The 23,736-nt window shown below is 39.9% G+C and overlaps 2 protein-coding genes across 4 annotated transcripts in view; one reads left to right on the forward strand and one right to left on the reverse strand.

The window, feature by feature from the left end:
- The window catches only part of plpp1a (phospholipid phosphatase 1a), a 91,681-nt gene extending 68,930 nt beyond the window's left edge, over window positions 1-22,751 (forward strand). For all 3 annotated transcript variants that reach the window (XM_048527227.2, XM_048527232.2, XM_048527243.1), the window contains exons 5-6: window positions 20,746-20,922; window positions 22,253-22,751. In XM_048527227.2, the coding sequence (XP_048383184.2) occupies window positions 20,746-20,922; window positions 22,253-22,378 (303 nt within the window). In that variant the 3' untranslated portion in view covers window positions 22,379-22,751. The remainder of the gene's footprint in view (window positions 1-20,745; window positions 20,923-22,252) is intronic.
- mtrex (Mtr4 exosome RNA helicase) overlaps window positions 22,622-23,736 on the reverse strand; it is a 129,881-nt gene continuing 128,766 nt past the window's right edge. The window contains exon 27 of the mRNA XM_048527213.1: window positions 22,622-22,949. Coding sequence (XP_048383170.1) covers window positions 22,897-22,949 — 53 coding nt within the window. The 3' untranslated portion in view covers window positions 22,622-22,896. The remainder of the gene's footprint in view (window positions 22,950-23,736) is intronic.

Here is a 23,736-nt window from a genome sequence, read left to right on the forward strand (position 1 = left end):
CTGACTCAACAGCCCTTTCAAGCAGTGAGTTCCAAACTTCCACGTAATCCTCAACTCTGCTCATTGTCTTCAACTTCTTACCTTGAATCTATATACTCCCTGGTTATTGATCCATGTGTTAATGGAAATTGTGTCTTCCTGTCCATTCTGTCTATGCCTGTCATTATCTTTATACACCTTGGTCCTCCAAAGTAAACAACCTGAGACCATCCAATCTTTCCTCGTTAGTTCAGACATTCCAGCCCAAGCAGTATCCTGGTTAATCTCTACACTCCATCTAGTGCAGGAAAACCTTCCTATAATACCATGACCAGATGTGAACACAGTATTCCAGTTGTGGTCAGGCCAACGTTTCATACAGTTCCAGCATCACGTCCCTGCCCTATGTCCTACGTCACTCTAATAAAGGCAAGTGTCCCATATGCCTTCTTAACCACCTTATCATCTGCTTTATTTTCAGGGATCTATGGATGCGCAGACCAAGGACTGTCTGATTTTCAGTACTGTCCAGGGTCCCACTATTCATAATATAATCCCTTGTCTTGTTAGCCTTCCCCAAGTACTTACTTCACATATTTCTTAGTTGAATCCCATTTACCACTTCTGCGCCCACCTGACCAATCTGTTTATATTCCCCAGAAGCCTACAGCTATCCTCCTCAAAATTTGCCACCCAACCACTTTTGGCATTGGCTAATTTCTTGGCCATGTCCCTACATTAAAGTCCAAATCATTAATGTACACCACAGACAGTACTAAATCCTGTGAAATCCCACAGCGAGCAGATTTACAGTACAGAAATATCCTTCCACCATCACTTTCTGCTTCCTGCCTCTTGGTCAAATTTGGATCCCATGGCTCTTATATTTTGACCTGCCTACCAAAAGGTTTTTTTTGAAAGAAGTTTTCTTACCTATCAACGTGTAGATTGAACAGGATATTAGTCCTAATATTAGAGAAGACTTTCTACAATTGGAGACTCAGGAGACTGTCCAACTAGAATAAATAAATGTCACAAAAGCATACAAGATTCGCTAATATGGTGCAGTTTAAGAAGATTGAGAATAGGAGTAACACCATAGGCTCCCTAGACCCTGCTCTGCAGTTCAGGACAGAGAAAGCTGAATTGTCTCAAATTCAGTTTCCATTCTTTCAAAATCCTGTATTCCCCGAAGAGATGAAAAATCTGGCTGTGCCAGCTTTGCGTGCATTCAATGATGGGATTATCACAACCCTCTGGAACAGAGAATTGCAACGTTTCACAACCTCAATGAAGAAATTGTTCCTGATTTCAGTTCTGAATGAGCAAACCATAATGCTGACAATGTTCCTTTATGTTTACCAGCCAGGGAAGCAACTATTCACTTTCTACCCAGGTTTCCTCTCACCCATATTTCCTAATCAGCCTCACTGCTCAACTGTGTATAATGTGCAGAATTCTAAAATTACATCTCAGTCTTCACAGCTTCTTAAGGTTGTGCGTTTCTGATTTTGAATTCTTGATAAAAGTGCAATTTTTGCCATTTCTAATTTGTAGTTTTACTTTCTCATAATTGCATTGTTTTGGATGGATTCAATTTACTGGATTGTTTTTAACAACAGTTAATCTTAATGGGAAAGCTGCTGCACAGGCAAAGGAGCTGCAAGTTGTATTTCAGTAGCTTGAGCAGAACTAATATAGCTTGTATTGGAAGAACACAGTCCAAGCTTTCTCCTATCCAAACGATATTATTTGAGAATTCGATGGGTGGAACTTGGATTTTATGAACAGTCAGAATTCAAGCCATAAAGGAAGTGCGACACATAATACCCATGAAAAAGATGTTTACTGCGCAGGAAGAAGTTGGCACATCACTTCTACTCCAGCTCTTCACCAAACCAATCTAAAATCAGTTCCATCACCCTGTAACACTTTGCTTCAAATATTTACCTTAAAATATGCATTGCTAACAGAATCAAACATTCAGATTGGTAAAACATTCATTATCTCAGCTACTGTCAATACAAATATCATTCTTAAACCCGCACCTCAATCCCTCAGTGACAATCTAAGCAAAACTTCCTCATTTGGCTGGGGTTGCACAGCACTTCCCCTATTGCAGCAGTGAATGAGCAGCTTAGAAGAGATTTTGTATTTCTAAAATATGAAACATAATTTCTCTCACCTAAAATAGTTTATTTCTAATTACATTGTCAAGTAATCTAGACCATGAAGAATAGAATTAAAATGTTTAGTTTTGAACAGTAGCTCAGAACACTTTTTTTTTAAACGCTGGCAAGGAACGAATTGAAATTTGTGCATGGTCTTACAGAGTTTCTCAAGATACCGATTTTTGTGGCTTTATTTTGAGAGCACAGGGTTTTCAGTGCACTTATGGATTACATAAATTATTGCATTTTTGCAGCAAGTACCTTAAGGAAAAGATGGTGACCTTGAAGTAATGGCATTTGCAGTGGAATGTCTATGCTAAATATTTCTACAAATGTGCATTAATAGGTGATTGTAAGAATATTCCAATTTGAATTTTTTTTGTGAGTATTCTACGTTTTAAAATTTTAATTATAACATGCAGTTATTGAAAATTACCAATGAGAATAAGTATAACGAAGAATCTGAAACAAAAACAGAAAGCGCTGGAGGAACTCATGTGGTCTGGCAGTATCTGCAGGGAGAAATATAGAGTTAATGTTTCAAGTCCAGTGACTGTTTGCCGGAACCAAAAGAAGTTAGGGAAGTGGTGTAATTTATATTGATGATGGATTTTGCGGTTGTGGAAGGGGTGGACAGGACAAGAGAGCGTGATGAATAGATAGAGATGATGTCCAGAGGGAAAGAGAAGTGAGTTACTGACAGCACTAGATACTGAATAGGTGATAACAGGAACTTAATATAGCTACATATGTGTTGTCTGTGCTGGGACCAACCCATTCTGAACAGCACCCAGGGATGTTGGGGTGGGTTATGAACATAGAGAAAGAAACTCATGCTCTGAAATGATTAAACTCACTGTTGAATGCAGACGACTGTAAAATACCTGGGCAGAAGATGAGGTATTGTTTCTCCAGTTTGTATTGAGCTTTGTTCATGGGAACACAGTGGTGTTTGAAGTGGCAGGCAACTAGAAACTTGCAATTATTTGTAATGAACAGAGTGGAGGTGTTTGGTGAAGGGTAGGGGTGACAGCAGAAGAGTGAGAATGGATTGCACATGACCGAGGGCCTTGTCAACAATGGTGGTAGGGAATCCTCGGCTGAGGAAAAAGGTTGATACTTCTGAGTCCTCCTCGCAGAAGATGGCATCATCAGAAAAAAATGTGATGGAGACTGAGAAACTGGAAGAATGGTGTGGGGTCCTTACTGGAGACAGGGCCTGAATATCTGCAGTCAAGGCAATTCTGGGAGTCAAACCTATCATCACACCTATCCAAGAATACAAAACTTCCTGCTTTTGTATCAGATCTCTGGCATTCACAGTTCTTTATTATATTAGAATGGATTTCCCACTGCTGAATACAAAACTGTTCAAACAAAGTAACGAGCATATCTCTACCCGACAAGACTAATGCTCATAATGTATCTTTAACAACGGACTACCATTTGCTTGGAAGACGGGCTATGTGCAGTAGCATTTAACTCACAGATAATGGGGTACAGTGTTTGCTGGCGTCACTTGCCTTCAAGTGTGTGATTGTTTCGGTGGGAGTATAACTACTTGATTCTACTCTGGCAAATTCATTCTACCGCTGTGACTAAGTTTATTTTAGCTTTAGCAATCCCAGAAATTAACCGCTTATCCTCCAATTTTCTCCGCTGGGATTCTGAAGACTGTAACTTGCACTGGAGTTTAGTTCCATGGTTGTTAGCCCCTCTTTGATACTTTGTCCAAGTGCTCAATTCTTCATACCTAAGCCGTGGCAATATTGGTTGGCAAGTTTTAAACCCAGGGTGGAGAATATGCAGCTTTAGATGAACCATATTTTATTAGCCTTATTCTATGTGCATACCTGACATAGTTTTAAAACAAACCTACAATTATTTTGTTTATCATTTTGATTATTCATTTCAATTTATTACCTCACATTAATATGTTAATTAGTAGTCATACTGGTCAACCACTGATAAAACATGCTTGGCTGAATGACTGAACAATTTTACTTCCATGGTGGTAGTGTGAGAACCTAAAAATAGTGCAAAGAATTGTGGATATGTAAGTGAAACAGATCGCTACTACCTGTCAGAACTTCACAGCTATACAATGCAGCATTTTGTCAGTGACCCAGATAGCAGAAACCATTACAATTACAGTCACTAATATTAATTAAACTCAAAAGTGTTTGTTAATGTAATTTCCTGTCTTCTATAAGTTTTGCAAATAAATGCATTCTTTATAACTGTTGCCTTTCAGTGGCTTGACAAAGTGTTAATTCTTCATATGGGGCTAGATTTGTTGATTGTGGAGGGTGTGAGAGCAATGGCCAACCTGTCCTTATTTGTCCTGCCATTTAATTTTACTTACACTGCAGTAAATTAACTGAGACAATCTCAGGAATGTTAGCTGAGATTAGGTAACTACATGCTGAGCAGCTTTGGCTCTCTATGTCTTAATGTGATAGTTTTTTCTACCATCTGCACTGTCAAATGAGCTGAACTTGAGCAGATACCTGATCGAGGCAGGAGAAATAATATTAAATATTACTCATCTTCATATACTTGTTTACTTTTTGCAGTATAAATTCTGATATCTATATCTATTATAGGAATTGCTGATATAAACTTGTTTGTTAAGCACAAATCCAGCAGTAGTTGAGCAAATGTCATGCAAAGGCTAAACAAGAGCACAATTTACGTTTCCCTTAATAGTTATTACATCCATTTGAGAATCTCAGAAGGGAATGTATCAGAAAAGTACATTTTCTAATAGGTGTTTATTATACACTGAAATCAGACAAAAATTCCGTTTATACCAACAAATTTCATTTTGAGTTTTCAAAAGTTTGGAAGACACAGATGTGACTAATCAACATGCTGAGTGCAGGCCCGATAGAAACAAACCCTTTCAGACATTATAGTTTCATTGTCAGCAAAAAAAATGCCTTAGTGTTCAGATGAGTATAATCAGATTTGTTCAAGCTTGTAGTCATGCTGTTACTGCTCAGTGTAAGTATAAGCTAATTATCAGAATCAGTGCTTGGAACCAGATGTTCAGCTGTTGCTTGTGGAGGAAAAAGAGCTGGTAATACATAAACATAAAAAAAACCCTCAAGCTTTTGCACGTCAACCAAAATCAAACATTATAATCATCTGCTTCAGTATACAGCAAGAAGGGCACACAGGTTTGTTTAGCCTGAAATGTAATCTATCAGTTCAGCAGTTTAAAAATTTAAAAATATTAACTGAATTTTAAACAAATATCTATCTGCTGTTGTCTCATGGAGCCTGATGCACTTTAGGAAGTATAAAACCTCAATAGCTGAACTTTAGACGATGACCTCCCCACAGAGAAAAGGTCGATGTCTCACACATCCATCGACAACAGAAACCTTGACAGTAAACTTAGCCGTCTTGATTCTGCCAGGTCCTCCTTACTAACATCATGGAATTGTTCTAAATTTGCAAAAGCTGAACCAATGGCAATGGCATGAGTTTGAGGTCAGAAGCTCATTTCAGAATCAAATGTGCTACCAAGGCTGTAAACGGCCAAGCTTAGACTGAGATTGTGGAGGAGAAGGATGGAGTCACTAGTCAGAAAACGGAGTTTGGCGCAGGCAACAAAAATAATGACTTCAGTACTGGATGTACAGATAAGCAAACTGATCATTCATAAACAGTGAAGGTGTTAAGAGAGATGGTGGTGAGGTAGAGCTGGGTGTCATCAGCTGATCAATGATGTGCCTTCGGATGAGGTCACAAGAGATGGTATATAAGTGAGAAAGAAGAGGTGGTGAAGGATTGACCCTGAAGGACACCAGAGATAACACAGTAGAAACAGGAAGGAGACATGGCAAATGAAGATCTGATTATGCTGTGATAGATATGAATATAACCACATGACAGCAACCAGATGAAAGTGAAGAAGTGCTGGAGGAGATGGTGTAGTCATCTTTGCAAAGACTGTCAACAGATTGAGGAGGGAAAGTTTACTTTTGCCATAGTCAAATGCAGAATCATCTGTGATTTTAATAAGAGCAGGTTTTGGCACTGTGACAGGAGTAGGTGTAGACCTGTCTGCAGGGATTCAAAAAAGAAGTTTGGGAAAATGGATATTATTTGGCAGGATTTGCAGAGGGACGAGAGGATGGAGATGGTAGGTTTTCTAAATTTGTTCGTGCGATGTGGGAGTCACTGGCTAGGCTTATAATTATTACCCATCCCTAATTGTCCTAGGAAAGGTGGTCGTGAGCTGTCACCTTGAACCGTTGCAGTGCTTGTGGTGTAGAGTCACCCATAATGCTGTTAGGGTGGGAGTGTACAAGGAGAGAGGGGCTAGGGTTTGGTTTTTGAGGAACAAGTTGGAAACCATTGATGAAATGATATATTGGAGACTGCTCCATGAAAGGCAAGCACTGGCCTTCACATGGAGCTGCAATGCTGTATTATAACATGGCAGCCATGCTTGGCTCCTCTCAATTGCCTGCCTCAGGGACACTCCTGGGGAAATTGTTCGACATTCTATCCTGTTCGTTTCACTGTTCCCCACATTCCTGAACCAGTGAGTTGCTGCTGGAGCCACAAATGCAAGAATGTTTCCAACTAAATTAGGTGTGTGCACTCAATGCTGATCACACCCTGATTCAGTAAACAATTTTCAGAACTTCCAAAATGGTATCCATATTGCCACAAGCAGTAACAAAGCACACAACTAAAAAACCCAAACGTCTCAGTTTAGTTGGTAAAATTTGAAAACATTTGCTTCAATTTTAATGTCATCAATGTCGTTATGAAGGTTCTGCCCGGTTTAAATCACAGCGGTACACTTTGTAGCTATCTTATATCCAGGAAATCTGAACAGTACCAAAGGGTGATTTTTAAATAGCATCTTAGACAGTTGGTAAAAAGATATGACTGTTGTATCACTTACAGCATTCTGGAAATGCAAAGAATCAAATGAATTCGAGATAATTACTGATGGTGTTAATTACAGTAGGATTAGCTCATCATGTAGAACACAACCCCACCCTAAGGATAGCAACAGTTGTTTATGACTATCTATCAAACTTCTGAGAATTCAACTTTTCACCTAGATAAGCTGAGAGAGAACTAATAGGTTTTTGGTTAAAATTTTACTATGTGTTAACAAGTCATGTGGAGAACAGATCACAAAAATATTATCTAGTCACTAAATATTGTTATCATTTCATGTCATTGTTAAACATTGTGTTATGGTTTGAGACATGTTTACGCCTTACTGTAATTACATGTCTTCAGCCCAACATCTGCAGATGAATCAAATTTCAGATGTGAGATTATGAAGTGGAATCAGCAACAGTGATAACACAACTCAGGCATTTGAAATCAGATGATGGGAAACTCTGCAACAGATCCAAATACCTTTAAGTTTACATTAAAATTTAGAAGAGTGTTCAGTTTACTTGCATAGAAAAGTACTAGACCAGAGAATTGTAAAGGCCATCTAATTAATCCCAAAACAAGTTCATCTCAGTACTTACTCACTCAAATATCTAATATAAACATATGTAAATGTCTGTTTCCAGCAATGTCTCCACATCATCAGGTTCTACTGCCTCAAGTAGCCAGTCCAAAATGAGGATGGCCTGATGAAGCTCATTTAAAATTTATTGGGGCAAAAAAACAGTAGATGCTTCCAAAATAGTGAGATGAAGCTGATGTGAAAAATAAAACTCGAGCCAAGAGCATCATTGTATAATATTCTGTACTAAAATCTCTTTTTATTTTGCTAAGTGCTCTCCCGGTTCTACCAGTTTTGCTAAGCTTTAACATATTTTTGAAGTTCACTTTATGTACTTCAGAATCCTGAATTTGACGCATTTTTGAACATTCTCTTCAACAGAATAATCTGTATGCAGAAAAACTTCAGGCTGTCCTCATTAAGACAGTTTAATTGGGTGTTAACTTGGTGTTAGTTTGGATGGGAGTTCAGTTGCTCTTTTCTCCACTGTTCTTTAAACAGAACTGTAAACAGATACAGTGCTTTCAGTGCCTTGTGTTCATTTACTTGAATTTGTGCTCCATTCCTGTGGCTACATGTCCCAAGATCCATTACTGTGCCTGTTTCAGTGAATTATTCAAATTTCTCTCATGCAGTTTCTTGCAGTCTGGAGATAATTAGACTATGTTCATACTGTTCATTTCCATTTTCTAGCTTCAGCAGCTAACATTTTGTTCACTTTTTTCTGGGAGAGGTTGTGGTGTAGTGTCAAAATACAGAAGGGAGGTAGAGGGCTTGGTGACATGGTTGCAATGTTGGCAAAACTAGGGAACTGATCATCAACTTTAGAAAGAAAGGAGGAGAACACGCCCCCACCTACATCCATGGAACTGAGGATGAGAGAGTGAAGAGCATCAAGTTCCTTGGAGTGATGATAACCGACGATGTGTGCTGGACTTCCGATGTAAATGTGACAGTCGAGAAGGCACAACAATGCCTCTTATTCCTCAGGAGGCTCAGGAAATTTGACATGTCCATAAGGCCCCTCACCAACTTCTGCCGATGCCAATTGAAAGCATACTGTCCGGGTGTGTAACGGCCTGGTACGGCATGTGCTCTGCCCAGGATCGTAAGAAACTGTAGGAGATGGTGTGCACAGCCCAGACCATCACAGAGGCCATGGACTCCAGTTGTATGGCTCATTGCTGTGGAAAGGCTGCCAACATCATCAAAGACCCAACAAACTCTGGTAATGATCTCCGACAGTCTCTTCTGAAAGGCAGAAGATACAAAACCCTGAACATATGCACGAGCAGGTTCAGGAACAGCTTCTTTTCTGGCCGTTTTCAAACTGTGGAATGGACCCTAGCTTCAAATAATGTAACTTGCAGTGTGACCTGTATGCATGTAAGTGTTTTTGATCTGTACAGCCTTTGCTTGCTGTGACTTGCCTGTACTGCTTGGAAACAAAGCTTTTCACTGTATTTTGGTACATGTGACAATAAAATGAATAAAAATAATAATTGGATGAATAATCTAAAACCCTGTTAAGGTTCTAGGTTTGAATCTCACCATGGCAAAATTTAACAAGTCTGGAGTTGAAAAATATCTGGCCTAGAAACTCATCTGTAGGAATGAAATCTTTAATAATTCCCTGGTCTGGTCTACATGTGACTTCAGACCCATGTCTTCTAAAATGGTCTAACAAACCACTAATTGTATCAAATCACTTTGAAGTCTAAACAAGGAATGAAACTGGGCAGAAAATATGGCATCAAACTAGGCACTAGACGTGATAATATAAAACACATCTCTGCTGACCCTGCAAAGTTCTCCTTACTGTATTCTGGGGCTTGTGCCAAAATTAGGAGAGCTGTCTCACAGTCTATTCAAAGTCACAACTGAAAAATCATACCTTACAGGCAATGTTCCAGACAACACCATCTCTGCCTTGTCCCACTGCGCAATTGGTTGGATGGTTGATTTGCAAGGCAGTGCAATGCCAACAGTGCAGGTGCAATTCCCTACACCATGGTGGCTACCCACTTTTGCAACCTCACTCCTTGCCTGAGATGTGGTAACCCTCAGGTTAAACTCACCACCAGAATAGTAGATTTCCTTCCCGAAAGGACATTAGTGAACCAAATGGGTTTTTCTGACAATTGACAATAGTTTCACCGTCATGGTTAACTCCAGAATGTTAATGAACTCAAATTTCACCATTGTGGGTTTCAAACCTGGGTCCACAAGAACATTATCGGGGTGTCTGGATTAACAGTTCTGCCACCTCCCAAATGCGTGGCAGAAGTTGAAGCCTCCATTAGACACATGAAGAATGGAAAAGCTGCAGGAGTAGAAGGGATTCCAGTGGAGATTTTCAAACTTGGAGGAGCAGAACTTACCTGTCATCTCCATTAACTTTTTTTGTACTCTTGTAGCTGCTGCATTTAAATGGCAAGTCCAGTTCTGTTTGTGGTCAATAGTAAGTCCAGAACATTGACAACAGGAGATTCAGCGATGGTAATGTCATTGAATGTCAAGTGGTGATGGTTAGTTTCTCCTGTGCCACTGAAGATGTTTGGGCCTAGGATACTCCCCTGAGGAACTCCTGCAGAGATGTCCTGGAGCCAATATGACTGAACTCCAGCAACTGCAGCCATTTTCCCCATGGTCAGGTATGACTTCAAACACTGAAAACTTCAATTTTTCTTGATGTCCTTTATTTCATATTCAGTCAAATACCGTAATGATGTCAAGGGCAGTCACTGTCACCTCATCTCTGGAGTTCAGCTCTTTTGAACAAGGCTACAATGAGGTCAGGAGCTGAGCAGCCTGACAGAACCCAAACTGAGTGTCACTAATCAGGTTATTCCTTTTCAATTGCCACTTGATAGCACTGGCAATGACTTCTTCCATCACTTTGCTCATGATAAAGAATAGAATGGTAATTGGCTGCCTCTTATACACAGGATATAGCTGGGCAATTTTCCATATTGCTGGGTAGATGCCAAAGTTGTAACTGTGCTGGAACAGCTTTTCCAGGGGCATGCCACATTCTGGAACACATCTTCAGCAGTTTTGCCGTAACATTGTCAGGGCCCAGAGCCCTTGCCATATCCAGTGCTTCCAATTGTTCCTTGATATCACCTGCAGTGAACCAAATCGGTTAAAGACTGGCATCTGTGACGCTGGGAACCTCTGGAAGAGGCCGAAACGTATCATCCACTTGGCACTTCTGACTGAAGGTTGTTGTGAAAGCTTCAGCCTTATCTTTTTGCACTGATGTGCAGCCTCCCTGATCATTGAGGATAGGGACATTTGTGGAGTCTCCTCCTCCAGGGAGTTGTTTAATTGTCCACCATGATTCACTGCTGGATGTGGCAGGACTGCAGAGCTGAGACTTGATTCGTTGGTTGCAGGTTGACACTTCATTTTTAGCGAAGCACAGTGTTGGTCCTGATATGTCCTCCTGCAATCTCCATTAAACCAGGATTGACTTCTTGGCTTGATGGTATTGATAGAGTAGCGGACATGCCAGACCATGATTTACAGATTATGGTTAAATACAATTCTGCTGCTCTTGGCCCACAGCACCTCATGGATGCCCAGTCTTGAGTAGAAATATGTTCAAAATCTAATCGATTCAGTGCAGTGATACTGCCATTGCACATGGTGGAGGGTATTCTCATTGTGAAGACCTGGCTTTAACTCCACGATGACTCTGCAGTGGTCAATCCTATCAATAGGCAAAGGAAAAGTCACCACAGTCCCAGAGGACTGCTGGGCTGCTCTCTCACTACAGAGACAGGTTGATGATTGTGGCATGTATGAGGAATTATTTAAAGTGTTCTGTCCAGCAGAGACTTGATATTTTGTCTGTCTCCCAAAGGGTGCAATCTCTTCTCTGCACTGGTTTGAAGGCAAGGGTGTGGTGTCCATGTACTGCCCTTGGGTGTCATGTTTGCCTTTAGATTTCTCAGGCCACCATTGGTTCTTGATTTCCCTTGTCATTTTTGTGACTTCACCTATGCTGGTGATTAGTTCTCCTTTTTGCCTGACTGGTGTTTCTGAGTTGGTTTGTGCATTGATACCTGGACAATGTGTGCAGTAGGTTTCAAGCCACATTCCTGCCTCATGAGTTCCAGGCAATGACCATCTGAAACAGGAGAGGGTCAATGGCATTACCGTTACTGAGATCCCAACTATCAACATCTTGGGGGTTACCATTGACCAGAAACTGAACTGAACCAGCCATATAAATATTGTGATTGTAAGAGTAGGTCAGCAGCTGCGAATTCTGTGTGAATAACTCACCTTAACTTCTTCCTGCAGTGCTGGGACATTTGTCCAGACAGCTGAGACAGCTTTAACCTGAGTGACAATCTCAGACCAGGCTGGCATGGTCCTGTGTTCTAGCCTCCAGTGCTGGTCTTAGTGCAAGTGGAAATCCCAGCTGTGCACCATTCTAGCTCCAGGTCCTTTCCTGTACAGAAAGGAGTTGATTTCTTCTTGTCTGCCATGCCTGGGGCAAATGTCAAGAACAGTATAAGGCAGCTCCAGCTCCAGCTCTTGGTCTGGTGCGCAAGGGGCTTTTAAAGATGGTGTTGTGGCAGGGGATGCCTGTCTTCTGCAAATATCTGCTGAGTAGTAAATTGTTCCAGGAACATCTTGTAGATTGGTTGAACTTTTAATAGGATGGAATGACAGAGACATTAACTGAAGTGTGCACGAAAAAAATTTTGTCATTGTTGAGACAGATTTATTTTTTAGAAGTATACATTTCAAACACTTGTGTAATAGTTTAATAATAATTCAGCATGACAAAGAAGGCAAAATCAAGTAACTTTCATGTATACTTTGACTGCACTGAAATATGAAAGCATGGATTCTTCAAAGGACAGTTCATATCATTTGATCTTCACATGCAATTGGAAATACTTTGTCAGATCCACTAGCTACCCCATTGAAATAGATTACAGAGCTAGTAAATAGTTTGCAATTCAGTAGTTGACTTTTGAAACCCTACCCCATTCAAGCAGGCTGACACAAGTAGTTTTAACATTGGGACAGTTTAAATAATTGTTTTCAAATTAATTATCTGCACCTGTCTAGCTACAACCTGCCTTGAGCCTCACCTCACATCCTGCAGCTGAAATTCTTATTGACACATCCATCACCACCACAAAAAAGTACTCTGGCATTCTCTCACTTGACTTACAAGTTCCAATTATAACTTGTCTGAAGTGGTGCCACCCATATTCAAATCTGCACATTCACACAAGCTCTCTATCATTTGTGCTCATCAGTCACCCCATGTTGCAACAAATTCAATTTAAAAAATCATACCCTCAGCCACTGATCCTTTCATAGCCTGACCATTCCTTACACTCACAGCCACCTCCTGTCCTATGTGACACGTGTCTTCTGCATTTTCCCTGTCATCTGGCTCCATTCAGATATGGACTGACACACACTCTGGAATGTCTTCACCACCAAATGATTTTATTTTGCTATATTCTCCTTCCTTCAGTATCCCTAACTCTCATTATGCCTTTGATTACCTCCCTTAACCTAATCCTTTTTCCCATTTCCTATTCGTTATCTGGTTGCAGGGTAATGCATGAAGCACTGTGGGATGTTTGATTTGTTGTAAGGAAAACAAGTATTAGTTAACATATTGAATTCCAAACTACTTAATCTTGTCTAGAACATCTATAAAATTCAAATCATCATGTTTTGCACTCACACTTAAAATCATAGTTACTCCCCCCCCACCACCATTTGTACCACTACACATTCAGAAACAGTTCTTTAAGTAAAATTCTGCTAGATCCATAGTGCGTTGACTTAAAATACTTGGTTTCGAGAGGGCCATCTTGTGTCATGAGTGTGGAATGTCACTTTCTTAATTTGTTACTGAACTGCAAAACAAAAGCTCACAGCAATTTCTTTATGAATTAACAGTATGGGGAAATTGCTGGCTAGGCATTTATTGCATACATCTAATTTCCCCTGAGGTGGTAGTGGCCTTTTTAAACCTCTGCAATTCATGTGATGGCAGTTTACTCACAGTACTGTTAGGGAGGGAATTCCAGGATTTTGACTCAGCAACAGTGAAGGAATAATGATATACTTCCAAGTCAGTGTAGTTAGTTATTTGGAAGGGAACTTGCAGTTGGTGGTGTTCTCACATATCTGCTGCCAATGTTCTCCTTGGTGGTTATGAAGAATTTGTTGAAGACACGACATTTTGGAGCAGCTATACATTGCAGCCTCAATGTGTCTGTGGTGAAGGGAGTGAATGTTTAAGGAGATGGATGGATATGTCATTTAAGTGGGCTGCATTGTGCCAGAGAATTTTGAGCTGCCTGCATGTTGTTGGAGCTATGCCTATCCAGTGAAAAGGAGAATATCCATTTCCTGATTTTTGCCTTGTAGATGGTGGACAATCAATGAAATGAGATAGCAAGCAGAATTCCGAACCTCTGACCTGTTCTTTTGTCATAATATTTTTGCTGCTGGTTCAGTTGTTTCTGGTCAATGGAAACCCCAAAATGTGGGGTGATTGAGTGATAGCAATTGATCGATTGAGAAGGGAAGGCAGCTTCTCCATTGCTGATACTGGTCTTTACCTGGCATTTGTGTGGCTTGAATGTTAATTGTCACTAAACAACCAAAGTTCTCCAGGTCATGCTGCTTGTCGGGGCAGAATGTTTCAGTTATCTGAGGGGTTGCAAATGCACCTGAACTCATTGAACATTCGAGATAATGGGAACTGGAGATGCTGGAGAATTCAAGATAACAAAGCATGGGGCTGGATGAACACAGCAGGCCATGCAGCATCTCAGGAGCACAAAAGCTTCGGGTCTAGGCCCGAAACGTCAGCTTTTGTGCTCCTAAGATGCTGCTTGGCCTGCTGTGTTCATCCAGCTCCACACTTTGTTATCATTAAACATTACTTCAGCCATTTCACACGATTTGCAAAAATGATATCGCATTACGGTATGGGAAGCCAATCAAGTGGGAGGAGCAAAAAGGAATGTAGCTGTAATTAGATGGAAATTATAGAGAGATAAGAGACCATTTTTCACAAGAAATGTGGGTCCAGATAGCTGTGTTTCTGCTGGTGACAGGATTTGAAACATCTCCTCATGGCTGAAGAGGAACTTACAGTGAGAAGGGGAAGATCTAGTCATCATGGTCCATGTATGTACTCACAACATAGCCAGGAAAAAGGAAGAGGTTTAGTATGAAGAGGCTAGGGACCTAACAAGAGAGATCCTCAAAAGTCATGATCTCTAGACAATTACTTGAGCCATGCGTAAGTTGACATGGGGCAAATCAGATTTTGAGAGATAAATGTGTAGCTCAAAGACTGATGTGCGAGATGTGGGATCCGTACTGATATGGTGGTCTCAACATGAACTTTGCTGAGAACAGCGTGCTTATGAGTCACTAGGCAAGTGGAGAGGATTTTAAACTAAAGTGGGGGCAAGGTATCAAGTTTGGGAAGATGGGAAGATTAAAGACAAGGCAAAAGAGAAAAGTATTCATATATGAAATGACAAACACGCTGTGGTAGGAAGGAATCAAGAACACAAATCTAAGAGTAACTGAATGGGTAAGGCTTAAGGGTACAAAAAGAATAAAAAGAAAAAACTTACTAGTTATTAATTAAACAATGCACATCACATTCAAAGCAAAGCAGATGAACTGAGAAAGCAAATACAAATGCTTAAGTACAATTTGGTAGCCATTACAGAGACATGACTTCAGGGAATGGATGGGGACCTGAATCTTCAAGGGTGGGATATTTAGGATTGACAGAATGTTAGGCAAAGGTGGGGGGTTGGCTCTGTTTTTTAATGATGGTATTAGCAGAATGGAGATGAATGACCTAGGGTCAGGACACCAAGATGTGAAAATGGTTTGGGTAGGGATAAGAAATAATTAAGGTAGGAAGTCATTTGTGGAAGTGATGCTGGTGCACAGCCCCCTAACAGTAACCAGCATAATAAGATGGAGCATAAAGAAAGACAAAATAGAAGTTTGCCAAAAAGGCGTGGTGATAATTATGGGAAATTTTTATCCATATATCAACTGGAGAAATAACATGGACAAAGTAAGCCTAGACAAAAATTTCATAGAAATCGCAGGAGAAACTAAGCAGGTCTGGCAACATCTGTGGATAGAAAGCAAAGTTAATTTTGTAGGTCAAGTGAACCAATCTTCAAATCTCTGAATCTTCTTCTGTACGCCTGGCTTCTGGTGGATTTCATCCTAAAGTCCTCAAAGAAGTGCTTCATGAGATAATTGTTTTAATTGTCCAAAACTCCATAGATACAGGGAACTATCAGACAGCAAAGAGGGGAGGTGATAATATAGCGGTATTGTCACTGGAATAGTAGTCTAGAGCCCTTGGATAATGGTCTTGGGCCATGGGTTTGGATTCCTCCATAACAGATAGATTTCAAATTCAATGAGCAAATCTGGAATTGATAGCCAATGTATTATGGTAACCATGAAACCATGTTTGAAGAACCTATCTGGTTCACTAATGCTCTTCAGGGAAGTGTAATCTTTCACTATCACCTGGTATGGCCTTAATGTGACTCCAAACCCACAGCAATATTCAGTTGCTGAACTGTTTAAGAGTGATAAATGCTGACTTTGCCAGAAATACTGACTTTCGATGAAAGAATAGCGAAAGTAACTCCTGTATTCAAAAAGCAGTGGAAACATAAAGCAGACAACATATTTGTGATAGGAAAGATGTTCGAAACTATAAGGCCATAAGACATAGAAGCAGAAGTATGCTATTCAGCCCATCAAATCTACTCTACCATTCAATGAAACCATGGCCGATGTGATAATCCTCAACTTCACTTTACTGCTATTTTTCCATAAATCTTGATTCTCTTACTGATCAAAAACCTGTCTATCTCAGCCTCGAATACACTTAATGACCCAGCCTCCAACAGCCCTCTGTGGTAAAGAATTCCATAGATTAACTACCCTGTCAGAGAAGAAACTGCTTCTCACCATAAGTTAAAGACATTATAGCAGGGTGCTTAGACCAATTCAAGTTAAACAGGCAGTGTGGTATCAAGAAACCTTACCAAAACTGGAATCAGTGGGGGAAAACTCTTCACTAGATGGAGGGTGGGGGTGGAAAAAGGAAAATCATTGTGTTTGTTGGAGGTCAGTTATCTCAGCTCCAGGACATCTCTGCAGGAGTTCCTCAGGACAGTGTCCTCAGTCCAACCATCCTCAGCTGCTTCAACAATGACCTTCCCTCCATCAAAGCATCCAAAGTGGGGATGTTCACTGATGACTGCATAACGTTCAGCATCGTTCACAAACCCCCAGATATTAAAGCAGGCCATGTTCAAATACAGCGAAACCTGGAGAATAACCAGGTTTGGACCAAAACATGGCAAGTAACATTCATACCACCAAATGCCAGGCCACGACCATCTCTAACAAAAGAGAATCTAACCATCATCCCTTGATCATCAAAGACATTACCATCGCTGAATCTTCCATTACCAGCATCCTGGATTTACCATTGACCACAAACAGAATTGGACTTGCCACTTAAACACTGTAGCTGCATAAGCAGGAACAATTGATGGAGACAATTGTTAAGTTCTGCTCCTCCAAGTTTGAAAATCTCCAGTGGAATCCCTTCTACTCCTGCAGCTTTTCCATTCTTCATATGTCTAACAGACGCTTCAGCTTCTGCTACATTAATTGGGAATCTAAGACCATCTTTGACGGAGAAGTGGGGCATTTCCTCAAACGTGACTTTGTTGTGACTATGTCAAGGATTAGGAGTTCTTTGAAATGTTCTGTCTATTGAAGACTGACGTTTTCTCTGTCTCTCAAAGGGTGCCATCTTTACTCTGCACCAGTCTGAGGCCAAGGGTATTGCCTTGGTAGCACTGAAGAAACCCCCAGGCATTGTGCTTGTTAGTAAGGAGTTCAGCTCCTTACTTTCTTAGTCTAGTATATGTTCTTGATTTTCCTTGTTCTTCTATGTAAGTTTACCATTGAAGTTTAATTAGTTCTCCTCTTTGCCTGATGGTGATTTTTTTTTAGCCAGGCGTGGAGAACTCTTCTTGTTCATAGAATATTCACAGAACCCCTACAGTGTAGAAACAGGACCAACAATTCCATACCACCTCTCCTAAGAGCACCCCACACAGACCTAATGCTCCTGCATTTTCCGTGTCTAACCTACGAAACACCCCTGAACACTATGGGCAATTTAGCATGGCCAATGCACCTAGCCTGCATATCTTTGGACTGTGGGTGGAAACCAGAGTACCCAGAGGGAACCCGTACAGACAGGGGGAGAATGTGCAAACTCCACACAGATTTGCCCGAGGCTAGAATTGAACCCGGGTCCTTGGTGCTGTGAGGCAGCAATGCTAGCCACTATGCTGCCCCATCATAGGGGCTCAACTGGGATGATGTGGTTATTCTCATTAAAACAGACTTGTTGTTTCCAAGGTCATTTGCCAATGGTTTCTTCACAGCATGAGACGATGGATGCATTTAGCTCTTTCCAGTTTTCCTCCACTCTATTGGAATGAACTCTTTGTAGAGTTTGGAACAAAGAAGAAATCCCTGCTGATTTCAGAGTTGCGATCATTGCCACCACCTTCAAGGAAGGAGACGAAGTGGGTTGTGGGAACTACTGAAGAAGCTCCCTATTCTTCATTACTGGGAAGATCTTCACCCTTATCCTAACCAGGCACCTTCTCCTGGTCTCTGAGGAAATTCTTCTTGATGGCCAGTATGGCATTTGGCCAAATTGCTGGTACAATGGACAGGATTTTCATTGCTCGGTCAAGAGCACAGCCAGGAACACCACCGATCATTCTATATGGCCTTCGTCGACCTGAACAAGGCTTTTGATTCAGACAAGCAGGAAATGCTATGGAAGACTGGCTGTCCAGTTAAATTCATTAGCCCTCTCCATCTCCTCCATGACACTGTGTCAGCAATGATCCTCATTGACAATAATATGACAGAATCCTTTGTGATCAAGACAGAGGTGAAGCAGAGATGTGTTGCTACCACCTTCACTACCACCAAGCTTCATCTTGTCAAAAAACAAGCTTTCTAGTGGTATGGACATTGTCCACAGGATGGACAGAAAACTTTACAACCTCAATTGGTTGAAATCCAGGACAAAAATGACCCTGACCTTGCTTGTGGAACTTCAGTATGTAGATGACATGATCTGATACCAAGACCACCTTGTATAAGGCAGTTATCCTTCTGGCTCTTATATATGGCCCTGGAACTTTGATTATATATTCATGTTATATCCAGACCCTTGAGAAGTACCATCAATCTGTTTGAGAGGGACCTAGCATGGGAAAATGGTACCAGTGCAGACAGTAGTGCATTTGGCAGTACACACTTGATGGGCCAAAGGAGCTCTTCATTACAGCATGATTCCGTGGATCAATGCGCTTTCCTAAAACCACAACTAACAGAGAACAATCTGAAAAAGGGAAGTGATCTATGTTATTTGGCATACCACAAATCATAATAAAACCTTTTTAAAAACAGAGGAGGGGTGAATCCAAGGGCATGAAATCTTCTCAATGCAGCTCATCCTCAAAATTGTAATTTAGCTGTGTAAACTTGTTGCAAATACCTTCTTCACAGACATAACGAATACTAATAAAGCATCAATGATTTGAGAAAAAAACCTAAATTCTATTTTAAAAGTTCGAAATTTCATTTAGTTTATAGAGAGATATTCCTCTGTCTTAATAAAGGGGAAGTGATGTTGCTCAGCAACCACATTTAAGAGCTGCTAGTTCTTGAATCATAGTATTTATTTAAGAGGAAGCATTTTACAATTACCTACGTAAATGGAGAGAGAAAGTTGCTTGATTTTCCTGCTTGGTTTTCATTGAGGATAAAAAGACATTTTATTGATGCAGTTTTGAACATAAACTGCAGTAACTTGTGTTTACGTTACAGTCGGTGTAAAAATGTCAGATACAAGGAATTTGCAATCCAGTGTAATTGTAATCAATGTGTCTACAATGAAAACTCACCATGAAAGACTGAAAAGGTTTCTTTGATTGCTTGGTGGCTAGAGGTCCTGTCTCAATTGTAACAGAGGCAGGAAAACTCATAGTTCAATGGCAAGTTTGTGTTGAATTGGGTGAAAAGCTTAAGTACCTAGTGCTGCTAAGGGCATGTGTGGCCATTAGTTGACAGTGAAATTGGTTTTGATTGTAATATCCCTGCAACCCAAAGAACTTGCTATCTATGAGCAAGTGGAATAAGCAAGGTGTAATAAAATTTCTGGTATCAATCCCTGTAGTATGGGCTTTCAGGAGAGAACAGGTAAAATATATGGTTGGGGGATAACAAAAAAGACAAGTCAACTGAATCACTGGGGGGGGGGGAACAAACTTTTGTTAATGTCTTTAATTTTATGGGCAATCTCTTCCATAAATCTCTGGACTCTATGTGGTACAGGTCTAAAAAAACAAATATGTAGAAAATGTACATGTAATTTCTCTTGAAATCATAAAGCAGCTTGTTCTCAGAATACCTTCAGCACTTTCAAATAATAACTATTACAATTTAGACTGTGCCATTGGATAAATTATGTAATCGTTGAGATGGTCATGATTCGGAAGATCCCTCAATGGTATTGTCACGTTTGCCTTAAATAGGTCCAGAATCCTGAACCCACGAATCAGTGATTAAAGTTTAATTCTTCAGTGAAAGATCAACTGAGTTGCACAATGATTTTGCAATTAATCTTATATAACCTTTGGTTTAGCTTGAAAATAAAGGGCTTCTTTCCAAAGATTACTTACTGATGAGAACAAGACATGAGGGACGTGGAAAAAACAGCAATGCTTAAAGCAAAAAAAAAGTCAGACTTAAGATGCACGAGGAGAATTTTGAACTCGGCTTCACTTCACTGATTGGAATTCTGGAAAGATCAGTTTAGTGAACAGTTCTTTTTACTGAAAGGAAGAATGTTTCTTTTGTCCAATGAATAAACAATTTCATATTGTTAAGAATCCAAAAAAAATATCAATAGCTTTAACATAAAATTGCATTTCTCATCAGTTTTATCTTCAGGCACGAATGGTGGGCGATTGGTCCAGGCTGCTACGTCCGACACTTCAATTTGGCTTAATTGCATGTGCAGTTTATGTGGGCCTCTCACGTGTGTCCGACTACAAACACCACTGGAGTGATGTACTGACTGGTTTAATTGAGGGAGCTATTGTTGCCATCTTAGTTGTAAGTAGAAATAAATTCTACATTTACTGCTTTGTCATTGTTTATTGCTAAAGTAAAATACTGCAGAAACAGGGAAACCTGAAATAAAAACAGAAAATGCTGGAAATACCTAGCAGATCAGATGGAATCTATGGACAAAGAAACAATATTAACGTTTCAGGTCAATAATCTTTCATCGGAATTATTGTGGAGCTAGTGATTTTTCTTTTAGTTATAGAATTCACATTCATGGAATAGGTAACGTAGAATACTTATCTTGCAAAATTTACGATATGCATTTGTAAGTATCAAATTCAATGACAAAGCACAAGTGATTATTATAAGGTATTCACAAAGCTGATACATAATTATTTACTGCTTTGCTTAAGCAAAATGTAACTGGCTTACATTCAATAATTTATTGAAATGCTACAACTTATACACAAGTATAAATAGAAACAAAAGACAAGGACATTCTTTTGGCCATATGCAACATTTTTGTTTGCCAAGACAGCTCCAGTATGTTTCCCCATCAAGGGTGAGCATGAGGGAAGTAATTTGTAGAATTATGAGGTTGGAACAAATCAATGGGACTCAGACAACAGACTTCCCGCATGAATTCAAGAGGCCAAATGGCCTTATCTGCATTGTAATTTATTTTGGCTTTTTGAAATAACCTTTAATATATTTGCCTATCTCTATGAAACACCTCAAGTGAACTTGGTGAGGCCCTGCATGTTCCACAAGCACACCACCGTTTTTGTGAAGTGTTATTTTCTACTGGGATTCCAGTTTAATTCAAAATCAATACTCAAGTCTCATTAAGTCTACATACTGACTGAGAAGAACATTTCCCGAACCATGTTGCAAACTCTAAATTATTTCAAGTATCTCAATTAAATTATTCCTTCAACTCCTCACTTTCAGAAAATAGAACTCATCACTGGGTGTTTCTCACAATAGCATTCCTTCATCACAGATATTCTCCGAATGAAAGCCAAGTTAAATGTGCTCTGACAACATTGTAGAACTGACCAGAACAATGGAGGATGAATCACCATGTTTACTACTCCTGTGGGGTGAAACAAACTCAGACCAATTAAAACCAAATGTAATGTATTGTCAATATTGCTACTTAAAATAATTCAATTTTCCATGTGCTTTTCTAGAAACAACCTTGGTGCCATTTGGTTTTTTCTTCCAAAATAGGTTTTCAGGCCTTCTATGTTACTTCCTTCTGCCCAGATGTATTCTCAGATTTCATTAATAACCTGCTTGTTTGAATAACATGCAGATCACAGCCACCCTAAATTCAAATACAATTCTAATGCATCTTTTCTTTTTAAATCAGGTGGTATTTGTATCAGACTTTTTCAAAGATAGAGTGGTTGGAATTTCATCTTCAGATGAGGAAAATTCACATTCAACTCTTCATGAAACACATGGAAACCATTGTGGCAGGAATCATCAACAATAAAAGATCATCCTGGGCATCAGTGAATGTAAATCTGTCTGACTGTGTAACTGTCAGAACAGAATTTCATGATGCGCACCTACTCAAGTTGATAACCATCTTTATGGATAAGCATCTGCTGCTATACCCTTGGAATCCACTTTGTATATATTAAATATTCTTGTATACAATTAAATTTTGTTTATAATTTCAGTTTTTTATTTCTACCTGAAACGGTTATCACTAAAATGATGTGAAGCAGTCAGATTAGTGCAAAATGTAAAATGTTTATTAAAATAACAGTTATGTACAGTTTCAGCTGTTGAAGCTTGCTTTGATGGTGCTTGAGTTCAACTACACACAAAAGCAATGGAAAATAAAAAAAATATACAACGTCTGCCAATCCTCATTCGTTGTCTATTTATTCCTTGACCAGAGGCATCTCTCCATAAAAATCATGTACCTCAATGCTGATGGACATTTCACAGATGTTTTTTAATTTCAACCTGAAAGTCGATGGTACTTCTGCTACTTATTCAAAATTATAAGTAAAGACTTGCAGCAAAAACAATATCTCTTTTGATCTTGGTAATGCCTGAAAATAAAAGATAATCCTGTATTAAAAAAATGCTTGTGGTTCAACCAGAATATCTGAGTTTTCAGCAGTTGCCTTTCTGCAGTTACACTTATGCTTTGCTGCTGATGCCTACCAATAGGTAAAGATGTAGTTTGTATTAATTCACGGTGAGCTGTATGGAACATAGAACATTACAGCACAGTACAGGCCCTTCGGCCCTCGATGTTGTGCCGACCTGGCAGACCGATCTCAAGCCCATCTAACCTACACTATTCCATGTATGTCCATATGCTTATCCAATGACGACTTAAATGTACTTAAAGTTGGCGAATCTACTACCGTTGCAGGCAAAGCATTCCATTCCCTTACTCCTCTCTGAGTAAAGAAACTACCTCTGACATCTATCCTACATCTTTCACCACTCAATTTAAAGCTATGCCCCTCGTGTTCGCCGTCACCATCCCAGGAAAAAGGCTCTCCCTATCTAACCCTCTGATTATTTTATATGTTTCAATTAAGTCACCTCTCAACCTTCTCTCTCATGAAAACAGCCTCAAGTCCCTCAGCCTTTCCTCGTAAGACCTTCCCTCCATACCAAGCAACATCCTAGTAAATCTCTTCTGCACCCTTTCCAAAGCTTCCACATCCTTCTTATAATGCGGCGACCAGAACTGTACGCAATACTCCAAGTGTGGCCGCACCAGAGTTTTGTACAGCTTCACCATAACCTCTTCGTTCCAGAACTCGATCCCTCTATTAATAAAAGCTAAAACACTGTATGCCGCCTTAACAGCCCTGTCAATCT

The sequence above is a fragment of the Stegostoma tigrinum genome, chromosome 1 (genome assembly GCF_030684315.1).
Source record: "Stegostoma tigrinum isolate sSteTig4 chromosome 1, sSteTig4.hap1, whole genome shotgun sequence".
NCBI classification, from domain to species: Eukaryota; Metazoa; Chordata; class Chondrichthyes; order Orectolobiformes; family Stegostomatidae; genus Stegostoma; species Stegostoma tigrinum.